We start from the raw sequence: 25,856 nt of genomic DNA on the forward strand, positions 1-25,856 counted from the left end.
TAAATTGGCACGTGCACGACGCGGTGCCTTCTCTCTACGGCGGCCCAAGCGCGAAGTGCTGCACTAGGAATGCACTCGCGTCGTCAGAGCAGTATGGTGCGTGGGCGAAATGCAGATACGCCGTACGAGCGCGTGGACGACAACGATAGCGGCCAGGACGAGGTCGAGCTCTCGCTCTTGGGCGACGGAGATAAAGGTGATCGCCATGGCGACGAAGAGTCGCTGCTTGACGACGAGGACAGCACGGTAAAGATGGTGCGCCAGATCGTACCCGAGACCGACATCCCGACGCTTCCCTCGCTCACCTTTCGGTCGCTGCTGCTGGGCTGTGCATTTACCGTGCTTGGCGCTGGCATGTCACAGCTCTTTTTCTACAAATCGAACGCGCCGGTATTCAGCAGCTACTTTGTGATTCTCGTGACGCTGCCGATGGCGCGTTGGATGGCGAGGAATCTCCCGGACAAGCGCGTAAGCATCTTTGGGTGGTCCTTCCGCTTGAATCCCGGACCGTTTACTGCCAAAGAGCACGTTCTGATTGCTGTCACGGTCTCGTCAGGCGCGACAAGCGCGTACGCGTCCGACATTATCAACATCCAGGAGCTCTTTTTTCGCCAGCACATGTCGGCGATTCCGGCACTCACCTTGCTCATCACGACGCAGGTGATTGGGTTTGGATTCGCGGGACTCGTGTACAACCTTTTGGTGCGGCCGCCGTCGATGGTGTACCCCAGCACGCTCGTTACAGTCTCGCTGTTTAATACGCTACACGACACAGAGTCATCGCTGACGCGCGTGCGAATGCGCTTCTTTGTGATGGTATTCTTTGGCATCCTCTTTTACCAGTTCCTGCCGACGACCTTTTTCCCGACAATGAGCAGTGTTGCGGTGCTGTGCTACGTGAATCGCAGCAGGGTGACGCAGATTCTGAGCTCGGGCTACCGCGGATTTGGCATTGCCAACCTGAGCTTTGATTGGAATGTGGTCGGAAACAGCGGCCCTCTCTTCCAGCCGTGGTGGGCAGCGCTCAATTTCTATGGCGGTCTGATCGGCATGATGTACGTTGTGATGCCGCTGCTCTACTTTTCCAATTTTTGGAACGCCAAGTCATTCCCCGCAGTGTTGAGCTCGGGCCTGTTTACCACAAACTATACCAAGTTTGACGTGGACGGCGTGCTGCAAAAAGACAATACGCTCGATATCGCAGCATGGAACGAGAACAAGCCGATGCTTCTTACGCCCTTTTGTACGTACCTTTACTGACGCAGTCGCCCTCTCGTATGGAATTAGTGTACGTCTTCCCTCTGACCCAGTTTGCCGTCTTGACCAGCACGGTACGCATTGCGCCTGACCCAGATTATGCATGTGGTGCTGTGGCACGGCAAGGATGTGAAGAAGGCCATGTTTAATCCAGTCTACTCGGTACGGGCTTGGGCTGACACAGGACGTGCACAACCGACTCATGCAGTCGTACCCCCTCGTGCCCCAGTCGTGGTACCTGTCGACGCTGGTGCTGTCGCTCGGTGCAGCAATTGTGCTGGTCATGACGACGCCCCTACAGTTTCCGGTACGTTACTACGCTGACGCAGGTGTGGGGCTTGCTGCTCTCCGTCGGCATGTCGCTCTTTTTCCTGATCCCGATTGGCATTCTCAAGGCAGTGAGCGATACAGGCGTCGGCCTGAATGTGATTACCGAGTACGTTGCATGCCTCACACAGATTTGTCGCTGGTTTCCTTATTCCCGGAAAGCCAATCGGAAGTACGTGTGTCAACTAACCCAGACGTGTGCTGGAAGTGCTACGGCTACATGAGCTGTGCACAGGCCCTAGACATGATTGGCGACCTGAAGCTCGCCCACTATATGAGTACGTTTTTTCTTCTCACCCAGAAATCAACCCCAAGCACATGTAGGTACACTGGCTGACGCAGGTTCCTTTCGCAGTTGATGTACGTGACTGTGCTAACGCAGTGGCACTGTGATCGGTACGTGTCCTGGCTTATGCAGGTTGTGTTGTGAATTACATGGTCGTGTGCGTCGTGCTTGCCCCCGAGAATGGGTACCGTGCCTTTTTGGACGGAAGTGGTACGTGGCAATACTAACGCAGTGCCCGACCCCAGCGGCCAGTGGGACGGACGGTAGGTTTTTTTTGGCTCACGCAGCAAAGTCCACATTTTCCGGTCGGCGTCGATTATCTGGGGCGCCGTTGGCCCCGAGCGCTTCTTTTCCGGTGAGTACCGCAAGTTGTACTGGGGATTTGCGCTCGGTGTCGTGATTCCGTTCATCCCCTGGCTCCTGCACAAGCGCCTCGAGCGCATGAAGAACAAGGTGCTGCGCGAGTCGATCTTTAGCAAGACGGTCGTGCCAATTATTCTGCACGGTGCCATCGCTCTTCCCGCCACGCCGACTAACGTATGTCTCTCTGCTCACACAGATCATTATTGGCGGCTTTGCCTGTGCGTTTTTGTCACAGAAATGGGCACGCGAGCGGTATCCCGACTGGTTCGCCAAGTTCAAGTACGTTGTCTTTCTAACTCAGCTATGTTCTTTCAGCCGCTTTGGACGCCGGTGCTTCTGTCAATGCGCTCATTGTCTTTGTTCTGTCCATCACCATGTTCAAGTGGTGGGGCATGCCGCACTTCTTTGCGGGGAACGACGCCGAGCATTGCCAAGCCCCATGATGTAGATTAGCTAAGCAACCCCGTTGCATCCGCCTCCATGCCTGGCCCAGTCGGGGTCCGTGTGGCGGCGTGCGCGGCAGCCCTCTTGGCATGCGTGCATGCCGCATACCTCCCAGAAACTTATACGAGAGCATCTAACGCGCAGCATGTTCCTACGCTGGCCTGGGATCGCCGCCAGGTGTCGAGCCATGATGGTATGCTGCATGGTTCCCCCGGGGCGACCGTCACGCCCTCTGGCGCTACCGGCAGTGCAACATCGCCGACGTCGTCCCCGGCCCCTGTTGACCCCGGGGGTGGCGGCTCGTCCATCTTTAGCTATCCCTTTGTGACGCTTGCCGTGGTCGCCGTCGGTGTCTTTGTCCTAGTGGTCATTGCGATTGCCATCCGCCTTTCGATCTGGAACCGGCGCTCGCAGTCAGGGCAGTATGCGCAAGGAGATGGAATGTACATGCCGCCGAACCTCTTTTCCACGGTTCCTGCTGTGGATCCGGTGCAGCCACCGACGCTACTGGAAAAGACGGTTGCGCCGCACGCATTCGACGCGACGAAGCCAGTCACGTCGCAGGCGCCCGACTGGGCCGCCATCCAGCCTGTATCCGTGTGCTTCGACAAAGACTCTTCGGACAAAATTCGCACGTCGCTCAACGCACCGCAAGACGCAAACGACCCGGCGAGTAACGAGCCACTGGTCGGCAGTGCGCAGGTTACCTGCTTGGTCTCCTTGCCTACGTCGCGCACTGTCTTCCCCGCACGCCTGCGCAAGCGCTCCGGAAAAGACCAAAAGTGTTCAGCTTTTAACCCGCTCTTCCAGGGGTCACAGGTCAGCTACGCAGGTGATCTGACCGGCGATCTCTCGCGCACTGGCTCGCTGAAGCGTGCGCCGAGTATTGCGTCGCGCATGTCCGCAAAAGAAACGAGCGACGCACGTCGCGATGCGTACTTCCAGACGATGGAACGCGAGGCGAGCGAGGGCGGCCTCGCGCCGCCCCGCCCCCCCTTGACTCGCAACGACTCTCATAATTCGGTCGGGCCGACAGAGCAGGCGCCTGTTGACGACGACGAGCATGTCGGCATCTTTGCATTTGGTTCCGTTACTCTCCCCATTCAAAAGTCGCGTACGACTGGATTCTCGGAAAAGAACTCTTCGCTCACGAAAGCAGACCTCCTCGCGTTGATGGATCAGGCACACAATGTACATGCCCCTGTGAAGCCCGAGGATGTGCATACACACACATAATACTATAGATACCCTACGACCATGTGCGCTGCATAATCGTCTGGATCGCCTCTTCCACATTGTTGGAAATGATGGTGGGGGTGTGTGCCGGGGGGCCTTCGACGTCGCGGAAGACGCCGGTGCGGACCAATGCGGAGGACCAGCCAAAGTTATTTGCGCCCATAATGTCCGACGCGGGATTGTCGCCAACCATCCAGATGTTCTCCGGGGCGACGTGCAGCTCACCCTCCTTGGACGAGTTGCGCAGGAGCTGCTGCATGAGGCCGTTGGCGAAATCGTATGTGACCTTTTCCGGCTTGCCAAAGGTCACCGCCTCGATCTCGTCGCCGTCCGTCACGCGGCGGTACACGGCTTCGAGCGCAGTGCGGAAAGCGCCCTGGCCGAGGCGCGCGACACTAAAGTCGTTGCCCCACAAAAGGTCGCCGTGCGAAAAGTAGATCGGGACCTTGGGGCGGCGGCGCAGCTCTTCGTTCGTGAGCACCGTGCCAAACACGCCCTTATCGGCGCGCATAATGTCGATACAGTACTGGATATCACGGCCCCACTCGCGGCTGTCGTGGAAGACAAAGATCGCCGCAAACTCGACCTGCGAGAAGTCGACGTGGCGCACGGCCGCCTGTTGGTCGGCCGCCGGCGGCGCGTACGGGAACGAAGGGGGCGCATAGGCTTGCAAGTCGTGCACCGTGTACACCTGCTTAAAGCCGTACCCCTCGAGTACGGAGCGCGAGGCGCCCGCAGGGAGATCGGGGCCGCCGATCATCAGCACGGGCTTGTCCTGGTAGAGGGGAAGGAGCGAGTTCATCACCGTGTGCGCCTGGATGACCTGCGCAGGCACCACCTTTTGCTGGAAGTCGTTCGACAGGTCTACCGCGCGCTGGCTCTCGTCGCGGCCGCCGCTGTTGGTGATAAAGAGATAGGGCACCTTTTGATTCCAAGGATTCTCGCCTTCGAGCATTTTGAGGGTGCGCAGCGCTTCCGGCAAGACGACCGGCCCCTGCTTGAGGACACCGTCAATGTCAAACGCGATAGCAATCGGTGTGCGTTCTTTCGTAGTGGCGATCGTGCGCGTGCGCAGCGCCGGCACGGCGCCGCGCGGCAGCATGCACCGCGTGCGGCCTAGCAAGCTCATCGGAGGAAGCGGAGGTAGGTGCTGACTAAGGAAGTCCGTGCGCGGTTACCGGTCGGGACCTCTTGCCACACCATCATGACATTCCGTCTCGCTACCCGCCCCGCTGCGCAAGCTCTTCGTGTTCCCAAGACGCCGCTCGTGCGTACAGTGACCAGCCTGAGCAAGGTTGCGTACACCGCCAAGGCCGAGTCGAGCGGCGCCGGCCGCAACGGCGATGTGAAGCTGCGTGAGGGCGGCCCCCTCAAGTTCCAGCTTACGCTCCCCAAGTCGCTCGGCGGCTCGGGTGAGGGCCACAACCCCGAGCAGTTCTTTGGTACGTATCTCTACTGACCCAGCGCTCGGCTACTCTGCGTGCTTCCTGAGCGCGGTCAACGCTGTGGCGCGCGCCCAGAAGGTCAACCTCCCGAAGGATATTGAGGTGCACGCGGACGTGAGCATTGGCACGCCCGAGGGCCGCCAGGGCTTTGGCCTCGCGGTCGAGCTGCTCGTCAAGGCTTCGTATGAGGCCGCGCAGAGGGAGGAGCTCGAGGGCGTCATCAAGGCTGCGCACGAAATGTGCCCCTACAGTAATGCAGTGTACGTATCTATGCTAACGCAGCCGCAACAACATCCCGGTCAAGGTGTCCCTTGCCTAAGTAGCGCGTTCCGTCGGTAGTATACACACCTCCACTACCACGTGCCTCCTCTCGACACGACGGCCCCGACCGCGACGTGCGACGCCCTGAGAGTGCGCCGCGATAGTGTGCCGAAACGTGCCTAATCTCTAGTCATATTGTATACTGGTGATGCTGGGCCTTGGTACCATCTTTTACACGGCGCTCCTGCTCGTCAATGCGATCGCTGTGCTGAACGAGGACCGATTCTTGAACCGAAGTACGTCATGCCCCTAACGCAGTCGGCTGGTCGACAAACTCGCGTAGCATGAGCTTTGACGATACCGGCGATGCGGGCGTCAAAGCGCGGCTCGTCAACTTGATCAGCGCCGTGCGGGTCCTCCTCCGAAGTACGTCTCCCCCACTGACAAAGTCCCCCTCATCGCTGTGAATATCATTGTAATTTTCTACGAGTTGATCCTAGGGTAGATAGCATGCAATTCCTGCGCTGCTGAGCATCTATTTTTGCCTGCCACCTTTGGGCGTATTTTGCCCATCCTGCGCATTTCTCCGGCCTTCCGGTGTTGGTTGGGAATTTTGTGGATCGCTGGATCGGGCGTGTCGATTCTATTCGGTTGACCCGTGTTGATCTACGCCCGCCATTCCCCATCCGGCGACATCAAAACCGATGTCGTACGAGGACATGGATGCGCTCGCCATAGGGCCTGTTGACCCCTACCTATCGGCAGGGGGGCCCAGCGGCGCGCCGCGCCCGCCGCCGCGTAGCGAGGCGAAGGAGCAGCGCCGCCGGAAGCGGCGGATGCAGCTTGCCGCTGCGCTCGTCGAGGCGGACAACGACGAGATCCAGCGCCGCGTCGCATTCCTTGCGTCGATGGATCCCAAGGCCAAGGACCGCCCCACGCAGGTCTCGCTCGTGCCAAAGTACGCCAACCAAAGCGTCTTGTTTCACGAGGCCCTCGCTGGGTACACGCAGCAGACGCGGCCGGTGTACGTCCACACGCCCCAGTCGATGCGCGAGCTTACCCGCTCGTACCTCGGCATGGGCGCACAGTGGATTGGCGACGACTCGCAGGAGATGCACATGATCGACGATAGCACTGCCCAGCGCGGCGACATGGCGTCGGTTGAGAGCGTTGCCCAGAACCTCTTGCAGCTGCAGCTCTCGCCGAAGCAGTTTGGATCGCCGTTTGTTGCATGGCAGCCGCCAGAGCCGCAGCCGCCAGAGGAAGCGCCGCCCGAAGCGCCCGAGCTGGAGCGGCCCGCCTTGCGCTCCTCGTCGTCGATGCCGTCGCTGACAGAGGCCGTCAAGGAGGAGCGGGACGAGGTGCCGGACGTGTCGATGGACACGACGCAGACCAGCGCACAGGACCTGACGCGCAGCGCGCTCATGCTCCAGCGCATTCGCAAGTCGCGTGTCATTTCCGAATCCAAGAGCGTCGGCGATGCGGACCTCAGCGAGGACATGGACGAGCCGCCCGCCGAGCCAGCGGAAGCCAGCCAAGTCTCAGAAGAGCCAAGTGTGGACGCCGAGCCGGAGCAGCCGCCGCCGGTCGAGCCGACATCCGACCTGCTCGGCTTCCGCGCGCGCGTTCTCAAGCCCAGGGCGGAGCGCCGCCGGTCGAGCCGGCGGCACTCGCTCGCGGTGTCTGGCTGGCCAGAAGAGTCGGCACTGGCCGAGTCTGCACCCGAGACGCCCGCGATTGAGCAGAACCACCAGCAGGAGTCGCACTCGGACATGACGACACGTCAGCTGCAGCGCCTCTTGCAGGGCAAAGGCGACGTGGACTCGCAGCACGGCACGTCGGATGCGGGGCACAGTGCGAATAGTGCGCCCCTCGAGAACCTCGCGCCGATGCTTGCCCGCCGCGAAACGGCGCGTGCAAACGATCTCACGTCTGCCAAGTGGACGAAGCGCAAGAGCGGACTTCGCGCACTCTTTCCCTTTGAGCGCCGCAAGCCCCCCAAGGCGCATGCGAACGAGCCCACGGACAAGCCCATGATCCAGCTCGACACGGGCGACGAGAGCGTCGGTGCGCCGCAGTGGCGGGGCATGATTGAGGAGTCGCCCGTGATGGAGCGCCCGCGCGGCAGCAGCGCCGTGCAGTTTGCGTCCACCGCACAGACCTACGGCGACGAGGACCTGATTGGTGTGAGCCTCAAGACGCCGGTCGTCGACAACGACCGCCCGGACGAGGCATGGGCCCAGCCCGAGGCGCCTGCCGCGCACGACGCATCGTACGAACCTGCGCCTGTCGAGCCTGCCGGGCCGCGTTCCAAGGGCCTGACGTACATTTGCATTCCCGCACCGCTCGAGTACACGCCGCGCGAGTTTCCCGTGACGCCGTTCTTCGTGCCGCATGGCGCGTTCTACGTCGACGATCGCGGCGTCGTTCTACCCCGCAACAAGACGCAGGACGAGGCGCACTTTGAGCTCGACTTTGGCCCGGTGCAGGTACCGGAAGGCATCGGGCGCCGCGTCCTGTACCCCACTACCGCGCTCTTTCGCAACGCGCTCGTCTCGCGCGACGACGACCACGAAGGCTGGGGCTTTGAGCGCTACACGAACGCGCTGGCCTACTTCAAGCCGTCTTTGTACGCAGACGACGACGACTCGGACGACGAGGTGCCACTGATGGACGTGCGTATTCAGACTAGGGAAGAGCACCTCGCACGGCGCCGCGTCCACCGCGAACGTGTCCGCCGGAAGCGTGCGCACCTCGAGCGCCGGCGCCTGCGTGAGCTGGCCAAGCGCCAAGGAAAGCGCGCGTCCGTCTTTGGTATCGAGGAAGAGAGCAGCGAGTACGAATCCGACTCGGCGTCCACCGACTGGTCGGGCTTCAGCAGCGACGAGACGGACCCCGATGAGCCGTGGAAGGACGACCGCCGCCCTGCCGGAAAGCTGTACGGCAAGAGTCTCATTGGCCTTGCCGGCGAGCAGGACGTGCAGCGCCAGAACAAGGTGCGCTTCTACGGCCAGGTCAACCCCGACCGGCACAGCGCGCCGCCGGAAGGACTGGGCGGGTTCTACAACGATACGCGCGAGCGCATGGCCAAGGTATTTGGTCCTCATCCCCGCTGGATGAACGACATTGCGCGCAGGGAGGAAAAAAGCCAGCAGGAGCAGTACGATGCACTCAAGGTCGGCGGGACGCCGCTGCTCGACACGCAAGAGACCACGGATTTGTTAATGGAACCTGGCGTGCAAGAGGGCATAATTTACCCGTCCGTGCACGACGCAGAAGAGGCCGAGGCGCTCGCTGCGGAGGCGGCCGACGATGCAGCCGTCGCCGCATGGCAGGACTCGAGCGACGACGACCTCCCGAAAGAAAAGCCGCGCTTCGACAAGAGCCGCCCGCGCTGGGAGGCGAGGGAGGAAGACGATATCCCTCTGAACCGCCTGCGCCGCCGCTCGACTGCCGCCGACGCCAACTCGCTCGCGGGCGAGTCGGACGACGAGCAGCCGCTAGGCAACCGCCACCGCCAGGCGGCCATCATCGCCGAAAACCAGGCGCTGATCAAGCAGCTGCTCGAGGAAAACCGGCAGGTGCGCATGTCGCTCCAGATGCTCACGTCGATGCCGTACGCCGCGGGGATGCCATTCGCTCCGCCGTGGATGCCGCCGGCACGCTCGTCAGGCGGATTTGGGTCGATGCTCCATATCGACGAGGACGTGCCGCTCCTCGACATGGACAATGTGCAGGATATCGGCATGGTCGACCCTGCAATGCTCCATGGCCCCATGCATGGCATGCCAGAGTCCTTTGAAAAAGGCGCGCCGGTCTACGAACAGCAGCCGGACGAGCACACAGGCGGGCTCGACGGGGCAGAGATGCAGGCGCCCAGCCCCGCCACGCAGGCCATTCCCACTTGGGACTCGACCAACGTCCAGCCCGAGGTCTTTGAGTGGCTCGCAGCGTCCGAGGCGGCACACCCCGACGCAGCTGTCCAGGGGCCGCGCTTTGAAGAGGTAGCCGAGGACCATGCAGCGTCGCAGGAGGCTACCAAAGAGGCTCCGCACGACGCTCGAGAGGGCGCGCAAGCACCTGAGCCTGCACAGGGCGAGGCTGCTGGCCCTGGGCCGACAGAAGAGCACGACAGCCTCACTGAAGCCGAGCGCGAGTACGACACAGCGTACGCTGCCGCGGAGCAAGAGGCAGCTGAGGAGGCACAGGCAGAGGCTGAGCAGGCGCGGCAGGAGGCCGAGGCCGCAGCTGCACAGTATGCCGCCGAGCATGACTACGCAGACGACCCGGTATACGCATCGCACAATGTCTGGGATGGCGAGGGGTGGGACGCGACGCGGCAAGAGTCCTACATGGACAATGGGATGCCGGGGTACGACGCGTACGAGCACGGCTACAACCCTGCGTATGAGAAGTACAATGGATACGACCAGGGCGACGGATACGCTCATGGGTATGCCCACGCTGAGGGCGCGTACGACGGCGAGTACGACACCAATGCGTACAGTGCCTGGGACCAGGGGTACGGCCCCGAGCACTTTGGTCCTACGCAAGGCTACGGTCAAGAGCAGTACGACCCGACCCAAGCGTACGCGGAGCATGATCCAGCGCAGGGGTACGATCAGGCGCACTATGATCAAGGCTATGCGCACGAGCATGCCTACGGTGGTGACGGACATGTGCATGAGCACGCTAATGATCAGGGATATGCCAACGAGCATGCCTATGATGGCCAAGGGTACGCCCAGGGCCAAGGCTATGACTACGAGCATACCTATGACCATGGCTACACGCACCAGGACGCCTACGACCACGGCTACGCCCAGGACCGGATGGACGATCAGTACGCGCCCGACCAGCCCGAGGCCCACCACCCGTCGCACCATGAAACAGCCGACCTCCTTGAACTATACTCGGACGAGGCTCCATAGATGTACATTACCAATGTCCAATGCATGGGACATCAACCATCCTCCCGCCCTCGGATCCTACGGTGGGAAACGCCGCGAGAAGCGCCACGATATGAGACATGATGCGCACCTTGCCCGGCAGCTGGTGGTGTGTGACGCGCGCGCTTGTGGACGGTGTCGAGAAAAAGAGCGTCACGGTCCCGTCGTCGTGGGTAACACACGCAGGAAGCACGCCGTACCCCGCATCGATTGCAGGGAACGTCTTGTCCGGCGCATTCTTTGGCGCAAACCAAAAGCCCAGGACCGACGGTGGAAAGGAGAGAGGCACACTCGTAGGTCCAACTTTGTTCTTTTTCTGTAGCACCTTGAGAAAGACTTGCCCAATTTGCTTTCCTACAAAGCATACCACTTTGGGGCGGTACGTGCGCACTTTTTCGACGAGCTCCGGCACGCCCATCTCGAGCTCGGTCATGGCAAGCTGCTCGCTCTTGCGCGTCGGCCGGTGTGCCAAGTTGGTCAACCCCAGACGGAACGGCTCCTGCGACGGAAAAGTATGGTCCTCGCTCGGGGCGAGGCGCTTCGTCGTCAAGCCCGACTGGTGCACGCATGCATAAAAGTGGTTCGAGCGGTGCGCATAATGCCGCTGCTGTGCGCCCGATTCCGCCCCTGGATTGATGCCACAGAACAGCACCTCGAGCCCACTCGCCAAGTAGTCCGGCACGCGCTGTGCCTCCTGCTTGCGAAAGAAGCGCGACGTGACACGCTCCGGCGCTCGAACCATCAAGTGGAGGTTCTCACGACGATGTTTGCCTCGAGGGTCGTGCGCACGCCGTGTGTGCGCTTTGTGCGTAGCGTGCACAAGTCGATGTACGTTGCCAATTTAATGCAGGATGGAAATCGATGGTCATGACTCGCACAACACCTCGCGTCTCGCGATCCAGGCGGCGCGCCCCGGCCGCATCGAGACCGAGTTTACGATCGGGAAGGAGAATTGTAGGTGGCCCTGCTCACCCAGTGAACCGCGCCGGGACGCTGCATGGTGGCCTCATTGCGACGCTAGTCGACTCGGTCGGCTCGCTTGCGGTAGCGTCCAAGGGATGGTACAATACCGGCATCTCGACCGACATTAACGCGACGTTTGTGCGCCCCGGCGGCCGTCTGGACGACAGCGTGCTCGTCACGGGCGAGGTGGTCGGTATGGGCAAGACGCTCGCGTACACACGCATTGAGTTCCGTGACCCCAAGACGAGCGCCATTGTGGGTACGTGCCTGTGCTGACGCAGCCTACGGAAGTCACACCAAGTTTGTTCGCATGGCGTTCGGGTCGCCGGAGAATGTTGTATTTAGCGAGTCGGGCGAGGAAGTGCTCGAAGGCACCATGCCTGCGGATACAAAGTAGTCTATGCCTGCGTGATCCACCGCCCGTTTTCGTAGCGCTGCTTGGCGGTGATTGCGGGGAGCTCCCAGCCCATACCTTGGCCCGCGCCGCCGTCCTGCGCCGCACCGCCGTACCGTGGCGTGAGGAGCACGTCGCGCTCGGGCGCCGCGCTTTCGCCCTGGCGCAGCGCCTTGATCGAGCTGGTGAGCTTGCCAAGCAGCGACGAGGGCTGGGCCTCGGTCGGCTGCGAATACGTGCAGAGCGTCTTGCCGAGCTTGGGCAGCCACGCAGGGTTGACACGCGTAAGCGTCTTGAGCCATACCTTGCGTGCGGGTCCCTCGACGCCTTCGACCGTCGCCTCCTTCGATGAGCTCTGATGCAGCTCGCCAAAGACGATCCACTCGGGCGGCGTGCGGTGGAAAAAGGTTGAGCTCATGTGGATAAACGTCGGGCCGTGGACGCCGAGCGCAACGTACGGCACGCCGCGCGTGCTCGCAAGCTTGCTTCCGCGCACGGCTGGCGTCCCTTCTGCCTCGGGCGCATCAACAATGTCGGCGCGCACTGCAACGCGGTCGACATAGATGGCGCAGAGAAGCTGCCGCAGGACCTTGCATTGTGTCGCATCCGGCGGAGCAAGGCCGGGATCGAGGATGCGTTCCGCATCCTTGTCGCGAATGCCGGCCAGGTTCGCCAGCAGGATATGCCCGAGCTGCGCGCGCAGCTTGTGGATCTCCTCCATCGCCTTGAGGCGCACATAGTGCGAGCGGCAGAAAGCGCGTGACGAGCCCTTCGAAGCCTCGTGCGCGTATGCGCCGACAACGCTCAAGAGACGGAACGCGTCGCTCTGGCCCTCGCCAAGAGCATCAAATACGCGCAGCGCGCCGTAGTACGCAGCCCGCGCTTTCCGGCGTGCCTCTTTGGCCTCGGCAGGGTCCATATCGAGCGGCACGGTCTGTGTCGTGTCCTCCCGCTCAAAGATGTCGCCGACGCTGAGCGCCGCGACGATGGCAACAGCGTACGGCAGGCACCCGTGCTGGTTGCCTTGCGCAAGTAGCTTGGCGTAGCGGGGAAGCACCGGGAAGAGCGCCATGGCGCGCCCGAGCTCGGTGATCGAGGCGTGCATATCGCGCTTTCCGCTCGCCTTGCGAGCCTCGCTCTGCTCGAGGGCACCGAGATGCATCAGCATGCGCTCGGCGCCGCGGAGTGCGTCGCGGTCTGGCGCTGTAGGGAAGGGGAAGTTGGCCACATTGTCAATGTTCATCGCCTTCATTTGGAGCACAAGACCCTCGACCGGCGTGCGCAGAATTTCCGGCACACTAAAGTCGGGGAATACGTCTTCGTACACCGCGGAAGAGTACAGGCGGTAGCAGTGACCGGGGCCGGTACGGCCTGCACGACCAGCACGCTGCGCGGCCGACGCCTTGCTGATCCACGCAATGTCATAGGACTGCACTTGGCTGCGCTGCTCAATGTGCCGCTCCTTTGCGCGGCCAGTATCCACGACATACTTGATGTTGGGGATGGTAATCGACGTCTCGGCCACGTTGGTCGCCACGACGACCAGGCGCGTGTTCTCCGGAGGATCCTCAAAAACGCGCTGCTGGTCGGCATTCGGAAGGAGCGAGTAGAGGGGAAGGATGTGCATCGGCATCGACGCAGGTTCAATGTCCTCTTCCTCTTCCTCGTCGCTGTCCAGCGCATCGGGGTCCGCCTCGACATCCGGCTCGTCGACGTCCGCAAGCTCAGCCGTGCCAAGGTCGACATCCTCCGCTTCGATGTCTGCATCGCGCGCCGAGGGCGCAGTGTATTTTTGGCGGATTTCTTCCGCTCGCGCCTTCTTTGCAACAGCATCAGGACCGTAGCGCTGCTCGAGCTTGCGGCAGATGGTCGTGACCTCTTGCTGGCCCGTAACAAACAGGAGAATTCCGCCTGCCGGAAGGCGCGCATGGATCTTGGACGCCTTCTTGACAGCCTCGGTAACGTAGTCCTGCACCGTCTTGCGGTTAAAGTGAATCGCAACAGGGTGCTGGCGCGCGCCGATCTGGATCAGGGGTGGGGGAATAGGGAAGAGCGTGCTGTTCTGCGTAAAGTCGCCGACACGCAGCGTCGCGCTCATAATGACCAGGCGCAACGGACGAGGTGCCTCGAGCCCCTCGCCGCCAGCAGCCCAGCGCTGCTCACGCAGGCGCACGACGCGACTCAGCATACCGATCAGCACGTCGGTGTTGACGCTGCGCTCGTGGGCCTCGTCGACAATGATCACGCTGTATTTCGTGAGGAGAAGGTCCTGTGCAAGCTCGCGGAGCAGGACACCGTCGGTCATGAACTTGAGCTGGGTATGCGGCCCTGTCGTGGCATCATACCGAATCTGGTGTGCGACATGATGCTTATCGAGGCCGAGCTCATGAGCGACACGGCGCGCCATGCTTACCGCCGCCACACGACGGGGCTGTGTCACGCCAATCATGCCAGGATTTGCTGCGTAAGTAGGGAAACGTACCGCTTCCGCCCGTGGCATAGGCGGCTTCGTAGAGGAACTGGGGGACTTGGGTCGTCTTGCCGCTACCCGTTTCACCACAAAGCACGGTTACGGGGTTCTCGTTAATTGTGCGCACGATCAGGTCCTCTTCGGCAACAACAGGGAGTGCCATGCGCGCCTCTTGCAGTGCATCGTCGCGCGTGACGGGGACGTGACGTACAGGCGCATTGTTTTTGCGGAAAAAGGCCTCTTCTTCAAAGAAGCGCTTGGCAAAGGTCGACTTGGCTGCAGGCGACTCAATATCGCGGCCGAGGGGGCCACGAACCTTGCCGTCCTGGGGACCGAGATCGCCGACACGGTCGACGCGGCCGCCGACGGGCTCAAGAGGGCGGCCTTCGAGCTCTGTGCTGCCTTTTTCAGGGCGTGCGAGGTGCAGTGCTTCCAGGGCCCACTGCTTGAAGGCTTTGGTACGACTTGACTCGCCGAGGCCCCAACGCTTGGACTGTGGTTCAGACGGGAGTTGTTCGTCATCGTCCTCGTCCTCTTCGTCGTCCTCTTCGTCTTCATCATCCTCATCATCCTCATCCTCATCGTCCTCATCGTCTTCCTCGTCGTCCTCTTCCTCATCCTCATCCTCGTCTTCATCGTCCTTATCCTCTTCCTCCTCCCCTTCCTCGACCTCATCATCACTCTCCTCCTCTACCGCCTTGCCTTTACCCTTGCCTTTACTTTTCGCTGCATCCAAGGCATCGAGTCCAGCTCCTTCCGGAAGCATACCACGCAGACGCATCGCATGGAGAAGCACAGCCTCTTCTTCCTCGTCCGTGTCTGTCCCCTCCGAATCCAATTCTTCCGTCGGCACAGACGAATCGCTATCCTCTCCATCCGCCTTCTCCGGCTTCTTCCACGCGCGTTCCTGTGCGATGCGTTCGCGAGACTCTTGGATGGCCTTGTCGACGTCGTATACATGTTTGTCCTCGTCAGAGTCGTCGCTGCTGTCTGACTCTGGCGGGGGCGGTGGACCCGACTTGATGCGCTCCTGGATCGACATGTTGCTGCGCCCCTGCACCGACTTGCGCTGGCGCTTCCGCATCACCGGCATCACTGGCTTGCCGTCTGCGCCCGTCGCGAGCGCCGAGCCGAGCACCGGCGCCTGCTTGGGCTGCGGCGCGTCAAAGCGGCGTGCCGCCTCTTCGATGCGTGTCTGCCGTGCGCTGGAGTCGTCCTCCATGGGTTCGTGGACCGGGTCTTGATGCACGCGTTCTTCGCCTGTATCGACGTCGTGGTCGAGGTCTTCATCGTCCTCGTCCTCATCCACTTGAAAGGCCGCGCGGCGTCCGTGGCCCTGCTCACCGAGCATCTTTTGCACACGTTGTGCCTCCTTGGACGCGCGCCCCGTACCGAGTGTCGCGGCGCTGACCAGTTCGGTGCGGTCGCTGATTTCTGCCGACGACTGTGCGAGTTTCTGGATGAGCCGCTGCTTTTCCTCCTTGCGCAGCTTGTTCTCGATAAACTTGTCGAGGCGCTTGCGCTTCTTGGTATTAATCCTTGCGTTTTCGTCGTTTCCGCCCTCGCGCAGGAGTGCGCGGCGGCGTTTGTCCTGGCGTGCGAGTTCTTCACGCGTCGCATCGTCCATCACGACCGCGTTCGAGTTCACCTCGCTCTCTGCGGCGCGCTCGCGCATCGACTTCTTGCCCTTGTGCGACGAGCCGCCAACGCTCGACTGCCGCGCCTTGGCATTGAACCTTTCGCGCCGCTTTGGCCCCATCGTGGCAGGTGGAGGCCATTTTTTTCGGTTTACTCATCCAAGATCCAGCTACGGCTATACGGGCGGCACAAAGTCCGAGATGCGGTCGCGTGCGTTCTGCGCGATGCACTCGGCGATCCAGCAGATCGACCGAATTTCCTGCTCCTTGAGCTTGAGCCAGGAGTAAAAGATGCCGTACTGAAACTGTGTCATGGTCAAGAGGCGGTTGACTGTGTGAGCAAAAATACGTACGTTCGACCTCCAGTTCAAACATCTTGTCCTCGAGCGAGTCGGCGCTCACGCCGCCGCCCGACGAGAGGTTGTTGCCCGAGTCCTCAAAGAGGCGCCGGTACTCGGGCACGGACTCGACGATGGTCTTGACCTGCTCGAGCTCGTCGGCCTTGGCCAGTGCGTTGTTGCCGGCCGGGTACAGCTTGCCGATCGTCGGGAAAAGGCGCGCGCGCTCTGTCTTGCTCAGCAGCGTGCCGAACGAGTTGATCGTGATGTTGATCGTGCGGCGGTCGGCCTCGAACGCGAGCAGCTCGTGCATGCTCTCGGCCGTCGTGCCGCCGAGCGTCTGGGTGAACTGGTAAAAGTCCTCGAGGTACGCCTTGTACAGCTTATTGCGGATAATCTCAATGTTGAGGTCATCGAGCTCCGAGGCGGAGAAGCAGTCGCGGAAGTAGGGCGAGAGCGGCGTCTCGACCAGCACGGTGCGGTACAGCTCCTCGACGCTTGTCGCGACACATAGCGCAGGCAGCGTCTCAAACCATCCCAGTGGGTGGCACCGGTCGAGCAACTCGTGCGTGTCGCGCCCGTGCAGCGTGCCCGTAATCAGCAGGATGACATTGTCGATCATGTACGAGTAGGTGAGATAGTCCAGGAACTTGCTCAGCGGCTCCGTCGCGTTCGTGCGGAGATACTCAAACTCGCTCACCAGCTTCTTGGTCGCCTTGTGCGCGATCGCCGACGTAGCCAGAGGCGACGGCTCCGACGCAAGGAAGTTGCCATAGTCCGTCGCCGACAGCTGCATGCGCAGGTCATCGAGCGTCTCGCACTGCGTCAGCGCCTGGTAGTTTCCACTGGTCAGCATGGACGACCGGTAGCCGCGCACGACGCCTTCGAGGAAGCCGCCATTGATGTTAAACGTCAGCGCCTCCATCCTCTCCGTCGTCCAAGCTAAGGGTGGAGAGGCGCTGCCCGCTCCACGACTCCACGTGCATTCGGCCGAAGACGCGTCGCGCGACTCGTTTCTCGCGATGGTGTTCATTGTGAAGCTCCCTGCGCGGGGTAGCGCGCAGCGCGAGGCACAAGAGACCAGGGAGCCCGGAAAGGAGGGCGAGTACGTAGTCATGACGGAGGGGATGCCGCAGCCGGCGCCTAGCATTGTGCAGAGCGCAGCCGGCGTGCACGGCCAGGAACAGGCGCCGACCCAAGTGTTGGATGTCCAGACGCCGACCAAGACTGGCGCGGGGGCGCAAGCCGAGGGCCCATTGCCCAGGGCCGAATTCGATGCACCACAGGCTGGTGCTGTGCCTGCTACGCCCACGATGCCGCCAAAGGCACAGGCGTCGCCGCAGCGTGCCCTCGATATCCTCCTCGCGCCGTCGGTGCTGCACCATCGGTACGTGCGCGGCGTCGACAAGTCGGCGATTGTCGAGCGCCCGGAGCGTATCCGTGCCGTGCTGCTTGGCATTGCCGCCGTGTACGGCCAGTGGGACAGCGGCAAGGCGCCCAAGGCCGAGACACCAGACGACCTCGCCGCGATGCTCTCTGGCATGGACATGAACGTCGAGGCACCTGCTGCCGACCTGCGCCTCTTGCTTGCGACGCGCACGCTCCCTCTGGATGCGTCGGATCCTGCGCTGGCATTTGTGCACGCTCACAAGGACGAGCCGGCGCAGTACCCCACGACGACCGACTTTGGCGGCAGCGCCGAGCCGCTCGGCACGTCGCACCTCGCGCGCCTCGCTCAGCTCGGGAGCATGGCGCCACACGAGGCACCCGGCGCATCGGTGCGCCCTCCCCGCCGTGCGCCGGTCGGCTCGGATGGCACGTCGAGCGATGGCGAAGGCGACGAGCGGATGCACCCCGCCGAGATCCCGACAGCGCTCCCTGCGGGTGACCTGTACCTGTGCGGCCCCCATGCATCCGGCGCATCGGACGACCGCGACGGCGGCTCGCGCGAGGCGATCTGCCACGCGCTCGGCGCGTCCGTCGAGGCCGTGGACCGTGTCGTGGCCGGTGCCCAAGCGTCTGTGCCCACGCTCACCTCGCTCGAGCTGCGCCCGGTGCCGAGCACCTCGCTCACAGACGCGCAGCCGCCGCGTGCCGTGCCCCACCTGCCTGCGAAACGCGCATTTGTCCTGTCGCGCCCGCCTGGACACCACTGCAGCGGCAACGATCCCCAAGGCTTCTGCTGGGTGAACAATGTCGCGGTCGCTGCGGCGCACGCACATGCGCAGCACGGCATCGACCGAGTGATTGTGCTGGACATTGACCTGCACCACGGTAACGGAACGCAGACGCTCGCGTGGCGCATCAACGCCGACGCCGTCAAGGCGGACGCCGACCGCGCCGCGCGCCTGCAGGCGCTGCGGCGGCAGACGCGCTCCGCCCGTACGGCCAAAGGCGACAAGCGCCCGGCGTGGGAGCAGTACCTCGAGGACGAGGCGCTGGTCGGCCGCCGTGCGCTGCGCATGTGCTATACGAGTCTGCACGACATTGAGAGCTTCCCATGTGAAGACGGCGACCCCGAGCTGGTGAGGAATGCGAGCGTGTGTGTCGAAGGCGCGCACGGCCAGTGGATTTGGAATGGTAAGTACGCTCCGGTGATTGGATCCTAGTAAAAGGTCCGAAGGAGCTTTGCGGCACCTCGTGAGGACCGCTACAGATATCTGAGGAGAACGTACTTACGCCAGTGCACCTCGAGTCGCATCGTGACGATACCGAGTTCGACCACCTGTACACCACCAAGTACTCTACGATCCTCGACAAGGCACGCCGCTTTGCAGCCGCGACGCAGGCGTTTGGCGAGCGGACCATGATCATGATTTCGTGTGGATTCGACGCGTGTACGTACGAGTACCCCGGCATGCAGCGCCACGGCAAGCATGTGCCCCCGGCGTTCTATGGACGCTTTGCGAGCGACGCAGCGCGGCTCGCCGACGAGATCGCCGACGGCAAGCTCATTTCGCTCCTCGAGGGCGGCTACTCGGACCGCGCGCTCGCGAGCGGCGCCATGGCGCACATTGGCGCGCTGGCCGGCCGCCCTCACGAAGGCGGTACCGTGCCGTGGAGCTTGGAGCACCTCGCGCAGCTCGAGCGCATGGCAAAGAAGGTCGGCGCGGCTGCGAGCCAGGCGGCGTTTACTGCGAGCGTCTCGCGGCGCCGCACGACGAGCCATCCGGCATGGCTCGTGCGTGCGTCCGAGCACTTTGCCGCGTTCCAGCGGGCGTGTGGCGTCGATGCGCGGCCACTTGAATCGCTTAATGAGCCCGCGACGCCGCGGCAAGGGAAGAATCTGCTGCGTGGCCTCGGCAATGACGTCGACACGCCGACGCGCTCGGTCGCGGGTGGGCACACGCTGCGTGATCGCACTGTGATGCGGTCGCGCAGCCAGCACAACCTCGCCGATGCGACGCCGGCGCGCGTGCGTGCGCGGCCGCCGATGCCGCGCCGCGACGACGACGTCGATTCGCCGAATACCTCGTTCGAGACACCGATGCAGACGCCGGCGCGGACGCAGGTGTCGCCGACGACGCCACGCAGCGATCCGTCGCTGCTTGTGCCGGGCGCACTGGCAGTCGAGAGCGTGCCGAGCACGCCAAGCAAGGATCCACTCGAGGATCTGCACAAGATGTCGCTCGGCAGGTAGATACCATGTACTTTACTACTTCTTCCGCCCCGTCTTTTTCATCTTTTTCTTCTTTTCCGCCTTGGGCATCTTGGTCTTGCGGCGCTCGCGGTTGGCGGCCTTGACTCCTTTTTTGTGCTCCTTGCGCGATTCCCGCTCGAGCTGCTTGCGTGCGTCAGGGTCGAGGGAGTCGGAGTCGGCGTCGCTGTCGTCCTCCTCGTCGTCTTTGTCCTCGTCGTCGTCTTCGCCCTCGTCGTCGTCCTCTTCCTCTTCTTCTCCCTCATCTCCTCCCTCGCTTCCCGTCTCACCCGCCTGGCTTTCTTTCTGGTACACTTGGTCGAGGCCCGAGGTCTTGGCATAGATCAGCTCCTGCGCCTCGCCTGCTTGGGCCATCGCTGCGTCGCGCTCGGGATCGTACAGCTCGTCGAGGTTGCGTGGGATATAACTCTGCCGGAATACGGCGTCTTCATGCTCGTGCTGCTCGGTCGCGTCGTCCTGCGCCGCGGCGTCCATCAGCATCGCAAGCTCGGCCTCGAGCGACGCGAGCGTCTCGACCTGGTCGCCCGCCTCGGTCGTGAGATCCAGCACGGCCGCATCGCCTTGCTCGTCCGCTTCCGCAAGCTTCTCGAGACCCGCGACGCCGCCTTTGCGCCCGCGCGCGCCGTCGCGCACGACAAAGTGAAAGGTCTGGCGCAAGCCCAGCGTCGCGACGCCGTGCCGCGCAAAGTAGTCATCGACATGCGAGATGTCCTCGCGCAAAAAGTCAAAGGCATGGGGGTGGTCGTGCTCGACGGACTGCGACACGTCAATAATCCACAGGTGCCCATTGTGAAATAGGATATTGTACTCGCTCAGATCCGCGTGCACAAGGCGGCAGCGATGAAACATGAGGCGCACCGTCGCCAGCAGCTCGCGGTACAGCCGGGGCCAGTCGCCTTGGCCAATCGCCGACTCGGCGTCCTTCAGCCGGGGACTCGGCCACCCGTCGGCATCGCCGAGGAACTCCATCACGAGCACATGGTCGCGCAGCTCGATCGGCGCGGGCGCACGCAGTTCCGCGTTCACGAGACGCTTCAAGTTGCGCATCTCTTTTTCCGCCCACAGACGCACCATCTTGCGGGGATTGTGCCGGCTGTAGCCGTGCCGGAAACGAAACTCGCCGGAAACATACTTGTCGCGGTCCTTGAACACGAGGATACTCGTCTTGTAGATCTTGATGGCTGCCGAGCCTTGGGGCGCGCCGGGCTCGCTCGGCGGCGTCGTGGCATGGTAGACATTCGCTTCTTTTCCAGTGCTGACGCACCCGTTGACCATCACAAGCAGCTCGCGCTTGATCATCTTGTAGAGAATCAGCAGCGTGCGTGGATCGAGCACCTGCTGCAGCGTCGCTCGGTCCGCCTTGTCTTTGCGCCGGTTCACCTCGGTACGGTTGGTCTTGCGCGGCACACGGCTGTCGACGCTGCCGCCCGCCACCAGCGAGGGGTCGTACTGCTCCTCAATATGCACGCGCGACGCAAACTGGCCGAGCGCAGAGATCTGGGCGGCCGTCTTGCTTGCGTGCGCCGCGTGGTCCTCGCCGGGGGGCGCGTCGTCGACAACGGCCGCGTCCCGCGCCTTGGCCGCCGGACGAGCGCGCGGGCGCGCGCGGTTCATCGCAGGCAGCGCGACCGAGTCGTCGCGCTTCGCCTCGGGCTCGTGCCGCAGCGCCGAGGCGATCTGCCGCGCGCGGTTGTACTGCTTCGTAAAATCGCCGCGCGAAAGTTCCCAGTCCGCGTCGTCGACCGTACCGAGCGCCATGAGCTCGTCGGCGTCGAGATCGCTCTCGTCAGAGAGCTCGGACGCACTGCTGTCGTCCTCGGGGATCGGTGGCGCAGACATAGGTGCCTCCTGCGCAGGCACGCCGTCCTGCGCCGCCGCACTCGCTACGCTCATCGTAGGCAAAATTCGCCCGATTTTTATTATGGAGGCAACGTCAGCAAAATTTCCACTACTTTTGGGAAACGTTCCGGGGGCCCCGCGGGCCTTTGACACCAGTACTCGTCCGGGGGGCCCGAGCAGACGCGGCATCAGAGGAAGATGCGGCAGGCTCAGTCTTGGGACCCAACGTGGCCGAAGGCGGGTCGGTGTCCTTGGCCGAGGACTCAAAGGCCTTGATCGCGTCGCGCACGCTCGAGTTCTTGCCCGAGGCGGAGGGAGGGCGGGGCGCAGCTTGTGCCTCGGCGTCAGTGGCCGGAGCAGTAGGTGCCTCGGCAGCAGGCGCATCAGTCACTGGAACCTTCGTCACTGGAGCCTTTGGCAGCGGGGCTTTGACAGGTACTTCGGCCTTGGGGGCCTGGGGCGCTTCGGCAGCGCGGCCCTTGAACGCTTCGGCCTTGGTCTTGGCAGGGGCATTGGCCGCCGGCGCCTCGACGGGGGGCTTGGCAAAGGACTCTTCGACGGGGATCTTGGCAAGAGACTCCTCGACAGGCGCCATGCTCACAGGTGCCTCAACGGGGGCCTTGGCACGACTCGCCTCGGCCTGAGCCTTGCTCACCGGCGCCTCGGCAGGAGCCACAGCCGGTGCAACCTCAGGGCGCACTGCATCCAGCGCCGCTCCCTTTTGCATGCTGACTGGCTTGGCCGCTTGTTGGGCATCGAGTCCGCCTTCCTCGGCGGCCGCGCGCGCCTGCTCGGCCACCTGCGCCAACGCATCCGGCACGCGCGAGCTGCTCGGCACCTGGGCCGAGGCGACGCGCGACGTCCGTGCAGCCCGCTCGGCGCCCTGCATCGGACGGTACGACAACGACGTATGCCGCTGCATCGGGCTCCGTCCGCCGTGCAGCTGCTCAAACTGCGCGGCGCGGCGCTGCAGCCCGTCGCTCGGCAGACCCGCGCCCAGCAACGAGCTGCGTGAGATGCGCTGGTCCACGAGCGTAGACCGCCTGCGAATCGGCACGTTGCGGAAAGGACTCAGCGCCTTCATGTCCGACTCCTTGGCCTTGGTGTGCATCAGAGGGGGAAAGAGCGTCTCGTACTGCTCGACAAGGTCCTTGACAAGGAGCGCAGGGTACTTGGCGTGCACCGTGCTGGGCCGCTCGGCGCTCGGGCGCAGGACCGCGCGGCCGAGCGAGAGGCCAAGCTTGGCCGTGTACACGCTGTTGTCCTCGTCGGTCGGCGTGTCCTTGACGAGCTTATACAGGTGCGAAATCACCGCATCGAGGCATGCAAGGTGCAGCTTTGGCAGGCGCGCAAGCACGCCGCTGATCCCTTGAACGATCGGCTTGGAGATTTCGGTAGGATCCGCGTCCGCCTGCCCCCCCTGTGCCTCGTGGCGGATGGCAGCCGCATCGTAGATCTCTGCAATCTCGTCCCACGAGCTGTACGGCAAGAGCGGCGAGTCAAGCTCGAGCGCCCACAGCTTGACCGTCGCGGCGAGCACCGGCGCGTCGACCGCATCGAGCAGCGTGTCCGGCACGGCAAACTCGGGCGCGTCCGGCTGGCGAGCGACGTGCTGGATGAGGCGCGTGCGCAGCGCATGCGTAACGTGCAGCGGCACATCGTACAGCCAGATACGGCGCTTTTCCGCGTGGATCGTTGCTTCCGTGACGTCGCCGCCGTCTTTCGGCACCCACCGCGCACGGTCCGCGTACGAGCGCTGGAGCGCCGAGAGGAGCGCGTGCAGCACTGGCGGGAGCGTAGGCATCGCGAGGCCCGACCCGGGCTGGCCCGTCTTGAGCGACGTCTCCTGAGCCGCGAGCGCCGTGCCTTTAGCGGTCGATACGAGGTCCATGCCGAAGCCGGCCGTCGCGGAGCCTGCGACGCGGTTCAGATCGTCGTGGTAGTACGGCCGGAAGACGACCGGGGCAGGACGGAACGGGCCGGTCTTGTGCTCGTCCATGAGGTGCTGCAGGTGCGCCGCAGGCTGCAGCCGTTGAGGCAAGAGCTGCGTACGCTCGCTCGAGGCCTTGTACGCCTCGGCGGCCGGCGCAAGCGCGAGGTTGTACGCGCTCAGTACGCGCTGGAGCGCCGTCACACGGTCGGCTTCCCAGCGCTGCAGCAGCGAGTACTGGTGAAAGAGCACCTGCTCGCAGTGGCAGCGCAGACTGTCAAACGTCGTGACGCCGTCTTGGTACTGCTGCTCCGCGACTTCGGCCTCGCGGCGCAGGCGAATGTGCCGGGGATCGGCCAATCCGCTGACGGTCGCCCGCACCTGCGCAAGCGTCGGCGAGTCGCCAATCTTGCCGACGGCGCGTGTCAAGTAAGTCGAGATACGCGACGAGGAGCGCTGCAGCGCCGCGCCCGGCGAGGTCTCTTCCGGGGCAAACTCGCCCTTCTCGGCGTGTTCCTCGCTCTTATCGGCGTGTTCCTCGCTCTTGTCTTCGCTCTTGTCGCCCTTCTCTTCTTCTTTGCGCTTAAAGCCAAACTGCTGGCGCAGCGTCTCGCGGCGCTGCAGGCGCTGGGGATCGAGCGATGTCGTCTCGGGCGCGGGCTCGTCGCGGCGTGCACTGAGCGACAGGCGGCGCGTTCCATTCACCACCTCGTCGGTGCTGCGCGGTGGCGTCGCCGGGTGCGAGCCCGGGGCAAAGCGCGCGTCGTCCTCGGCCTCGTCCGCAAGGCGGCACTTTGACTCGTAGGCGGTGCGCAGGCGCGCGACTTCGGCGCTCTGGCGCTCCATCGCCGTCAGCGCCTCTTCGACCGTATCGTAGCTGTCCTGCATGCGGTCCGCATGGCCTTCAACCCACTCGGAGAATGGCGCAACGATCGTCGCCTCCATGCGCTTCGCTGCACGGAAGTGCACGTCGGCCTGGCTCGTTGCAAACTCGCTCACCAGCAGGCGAAAGGTCCGTGCGGTGGGCGCCGCAGACGTGTGAATCCCGCTGCGGTCGCTAGCCGATGCACCGTGAAAGAGCGGATCGGCCGTATGCGTCGGCTCAGGGACGTGCGAAAGCATCCGCGCGGTCTCGCGCTCCGTCTCGGCGCGGTGCTTTAGCAGGGCGAGGACCGAGTCGTTTTCGTCCAGCCCATCCTGCATACGCGAGTAAAGGACGGTAGCACCGGTCCTATAGTCCGGATACGTCCAGAACGACGACGCAAACGTCGGGGGGTACGCAATATCGAGCTGCGCCGGGGATGTCATCTCTCCGTGCCCCGTGCGGCGAGGGAAGAGGCGGACGTCCGGGGTTCTGCCACATGGCTGCCACGTGAGCCGATCTTGTCTACTTCACGCGATGCCGGGTGGGACGCCGAATGCGTCGGTGTACGTCAAGAACCTGAACACGAAGGTGAAGAAGGAGGGTGCGTATCTATGCTGACGAGAAGAGCTCCGGCGCCAGCTGTATGACCTGTTCGGCACGTACGGCAAAGTGCTCGACGTCGTCGCGACGCGCGCAGACGGCATGCGTGGACAGGCGTTTGTCGTGTTCCGCGACCTGCAGAGCGCGACGTCGGCGATGCGTGGGCTAGAGGGATTCGAGTTCTACGACAAGCCACTAGTAGGTTGTTCTTGCTGATGCAGGCGATCGAGTACGCCCGGAAAAAGTCGCATGCTACGCTCGTGCACGAGCACGGCGAAGAGGCACTGCTGAATCCCGGCCTGATGGCGCGTATCAACGAGGGAACGCTGGTGCCGACGAACAAGGTCACGTACTCGCACGCGCAGGCCGAGGCGCTGGGCCAGGACAAGAAGCGGACGCGCGACGAGGAGAACGCGACGACCAGCGCAGCCCCTGCGCCGCCGGCTGCCGAGGAGCGGCCGGCCAAGACGCAGCGTACGGAGGAGGCAGAAGAAGAAGAGGACGACGACGACGATGGTACGTGGCATGACTAACATTAGCTATGGAGATGGGCGACTCGGACGATGAGTAAATAGGATCGTGTATACCCAAGCA

General features: G+C 63.1%; 13 protein-coding genes across 13 annotated transcripts; 7 read left to right on the forward strand and 6 right to left on the reverse strand.

Moving 5' to 3' along the window:
- Positions 1–93: 93 nt before the first annotated feature.
- MJAP1_001426 (uncharacterized protein) lies at positions 94–3,913 on the forward strand (the record flags this gene model as incomplete). The annotated part of the gene is made up of 16 exons (XM_060265387.1): positions 94–1,243; positions 1,266–1,288; positions 1,311–1,331; positions 1,354–1,419; positions 1,442–1,564; positions 1,587–1,693; positions 1,716–1,756; positions 1,779–1,862; positions 1,886–1,904; positions 1,927–1,944; positions 1,967–1,980; positions 2,003–2,080; positions 2,103–2,133; positions 2,158–2,407; positions 2,430–2,512; positions 2,926–3,913. 16 exons carry the CDS (start codon positions 94–96, stop codon positions 3,911–3,913), a joined length of 3,096 nt encoding a protein of 1,031 aa, XP_060121370.1.
- A 13-nt stretch (positions 3,914–3,926) lies between these two features.
- Positions 3,927–5,042, reverse strand: MJAP1_001427 (uncharacterized protein; the record flags this gene model as incomplete). Its single annotated transcript, XM_060265388.1, has 1 exon — positions 3,927–5,042. The coding sequence occupies one exon, from the start codon at positions 5,040–5,042 to the stop codon at positions 3,927–3,929; it is 1,116 nt and encodes a 371-aa protein (XP_060121371.1).
- A 75-nt stretch (positions 5,043–5,117) lies between these two features.
- MJAP1_001428 (uncharacterized protein) lies at positions 5,118–5,677 on the forward strand (the record flags this gene model as incomplete). Its single annotated transcript, XM_060265389.1, has 3 exons — positions 5,118–5,355; positions 5,378–5,618; positions 5,641–5,677. 3 exons carry the CDS (start codon positions 5,118–5,120, stop codon positions 5,675–5,677), a joined length of 516 nt encoding a protein of 171 aa, XP_060121372.1.
- A 150-nt stretch (positions 5,678–5,827) lies between these two features.
- On the forward strand, positions 5,828–6,124 carry MJAP1_001429 (uncharacterized protein; the record flags this gene model as incomplete). Its single annotated transcript, XM_060265390.1, has 3 exons — positions 5,828–5,915; positions 5,938–6,045; positions 6,120–6,124. 3 exons carry the CDS (start codon positions 5,828–5,830, stop codon positions 6,122–6,124), a joined length of 201 nt encoding a protein of 66 aa, XP_060121373.1.
- Positions 6,125–6,323: 199 nt separating this feature from the next.
- MJAP1_001430 (uncharacterized protein) lies at positions 6,324–10,550 on the forward strand (the record flags this gene model as incomplete). Its single annotated transcript, XM_060265391.1, has 1 exon — positions 6,324–10,550. The coding sequence occupies one exon, from the start codon at positions 6,324–6,326 to the stop codon at positions 10,548–10,550; it is 4,227 nt and encodes a 1,408-aa protein (XP_060121374.1).
- Positions 10,551–10,582: 32 nt separating this feature from the next.
- On the reverse strand, positions 10,583–11,310 carry thp1 (thymine-DNA glycosylase; the record flags this gene model as incomplete). The annotated part of the gene is made up of 2 exons (XM_060265392.1): positions 10,583–10,591; positions 10,612–11,310. 2 exons carry the CDS (start codon positions 11,308–11,310, stop codon positions 10,583–10,585), a joined length of 708 nt encoding a protein of 235 aa, XP_060121375.1.
- Positions 11,311–11,331: 21 nt separating this feature from the next.
- On the forward strand, positions 11,332–11,928 carry MJAP1_001432 (uncharacterized protein; the record flags this gene model as incomplete). The annotated part of the gene is made up of 4 exons (XM_060265393.1): positions 11,332–11,396; positions 11,419–11,522; positions 11,545–11,790; positions 11,813–11,928. The coding sequence occupies 4 exons, from the start codon at positions 11,332–11,334 to the stop codon at positions 11,926–11,928; spliced, it is 531 nt and encodes a 176-aa protein (XP_060121376.1).
- Position 11,929: 1 nt separating this feature from the next.
- Positions 11,930–16,154, reverse strand: ECM16 (RNA helicase; the record flags this gene model as incomplete). Its single annotated transcript, XM_060265394.1, has 2 exons — positions 11,930–14,385; positions 14,408–16,154. 2 exons carry the CDS (start codon positions 16,152–16,154, stop codon positions 11,930–11,932), a joined length of 4,203 nt encoding a protein of 1,400 aa, XP_060121377.1.
- A 54-nt stretch (positions 16,155–16,208) lies between these two features.
- On the reverse strand, positions 16,209–17,295 carry VMA6 (H(+)-transporting V0 sector ATPase subunit d; the record flags this gene model as incomplete). The annotated part of the gene is made up of 2 exons (XM_060265395.1): positions 16,209–16,363; positions 16,386–17,295. The coding sequence occupies 2 exons, from the start codon at positions 17,293–17,295 to the stop codon at positions 16,209–16,211; spliced, it is 1,065 nt and encodes a 354-aa protein (XP_060121378.1).
- Positions 17,296–17,392: 97 nt separating this feature from the next.
- On the forward strand, positions 17,393–20,010 carry HOS3 (histone deacetylase; the record flags this gene model as incomplete). Its single annotated transcript, XM_060265396.1, has 2 exons — positions 17,393–18,950; positions 19,055–20,010. The coding sequence occupies 2 exons, from the start codon at positions 17,393–17,395 to the stop codon at positions 20,008–20,010; spliced, it is 2,514 nt and encodes an 837-aa protein (XP_060121379.1).
- A 15-nt stretch (positions 20,011–20,025) lies between these two features.
- rio1 (non-specific serine/threonine protein kinase) lies at positions 20,026–21,921 on the reverse strand (the record flags this gene model as incomplete). The annotated part of the gene is made up of 1 exon (XM_060265397.1): positions 20,026–21,921. The coding sequence occupies one exon, from the start codon at positions 21,919–21,921 to the stop codon at positions 20,026–20,028; it is 1,896 nt and encodes a 631-aa protein (XP_060121380.1).
- Positions 21,922–21,976: 55 nt separating this feature from the next.
- On the reverse strand, positions 21,977–25,105 carry rga8 (Rho-GTPase-activating protein 8; the record flags this gene model as incomplete). Its single annotated transcript, XM_060265398.1, has 1 exon — positions 21,977–25,105. One exon carries the CDS (start codon positions 25,103–25,105, stop codon positions 21,977–21,979), a length of 3,129 nt encoding a protein of 1,042 aa, XP_060121381.1.
- A 91-nt stretch (positions 25,106–25,196) lies between these two features.
- MJAP1_001438 (uncharacterized protein) lies at positions 25,197–25,833 on the forward strand (the record flags this gene model as incomplete). The annotated part of the gene is made up of 4 exons (XM_060265399.1): positions 25,197–25,263; positions 25,285–25,460; positions 25,484–25,778; positions 25,802–25,833. 4 exons carry the CDS (start codon positions 25,197–25,199, stop codon positions 25,831–25,833), a joined length of 570 nt encoding a protein of 189 aa, XP_060121382.1.
- Positions 25,834–25,856: the final 23 nt, after the last annotated feature.

The sequence above is a fragment of the Malassezia japonica genome, chromosome 2 (genome assembly GCF_029542785.1).
Source record: "Malassezia japonica chromosome 2, complete sequence".
Taxonomy (NCBI): Eukaryota; Fungi; Basidiomycota; class Malasseziomycetes; order Malasseziales; family Malasseziaceae; genus Malassezia; species Malassezia japonica.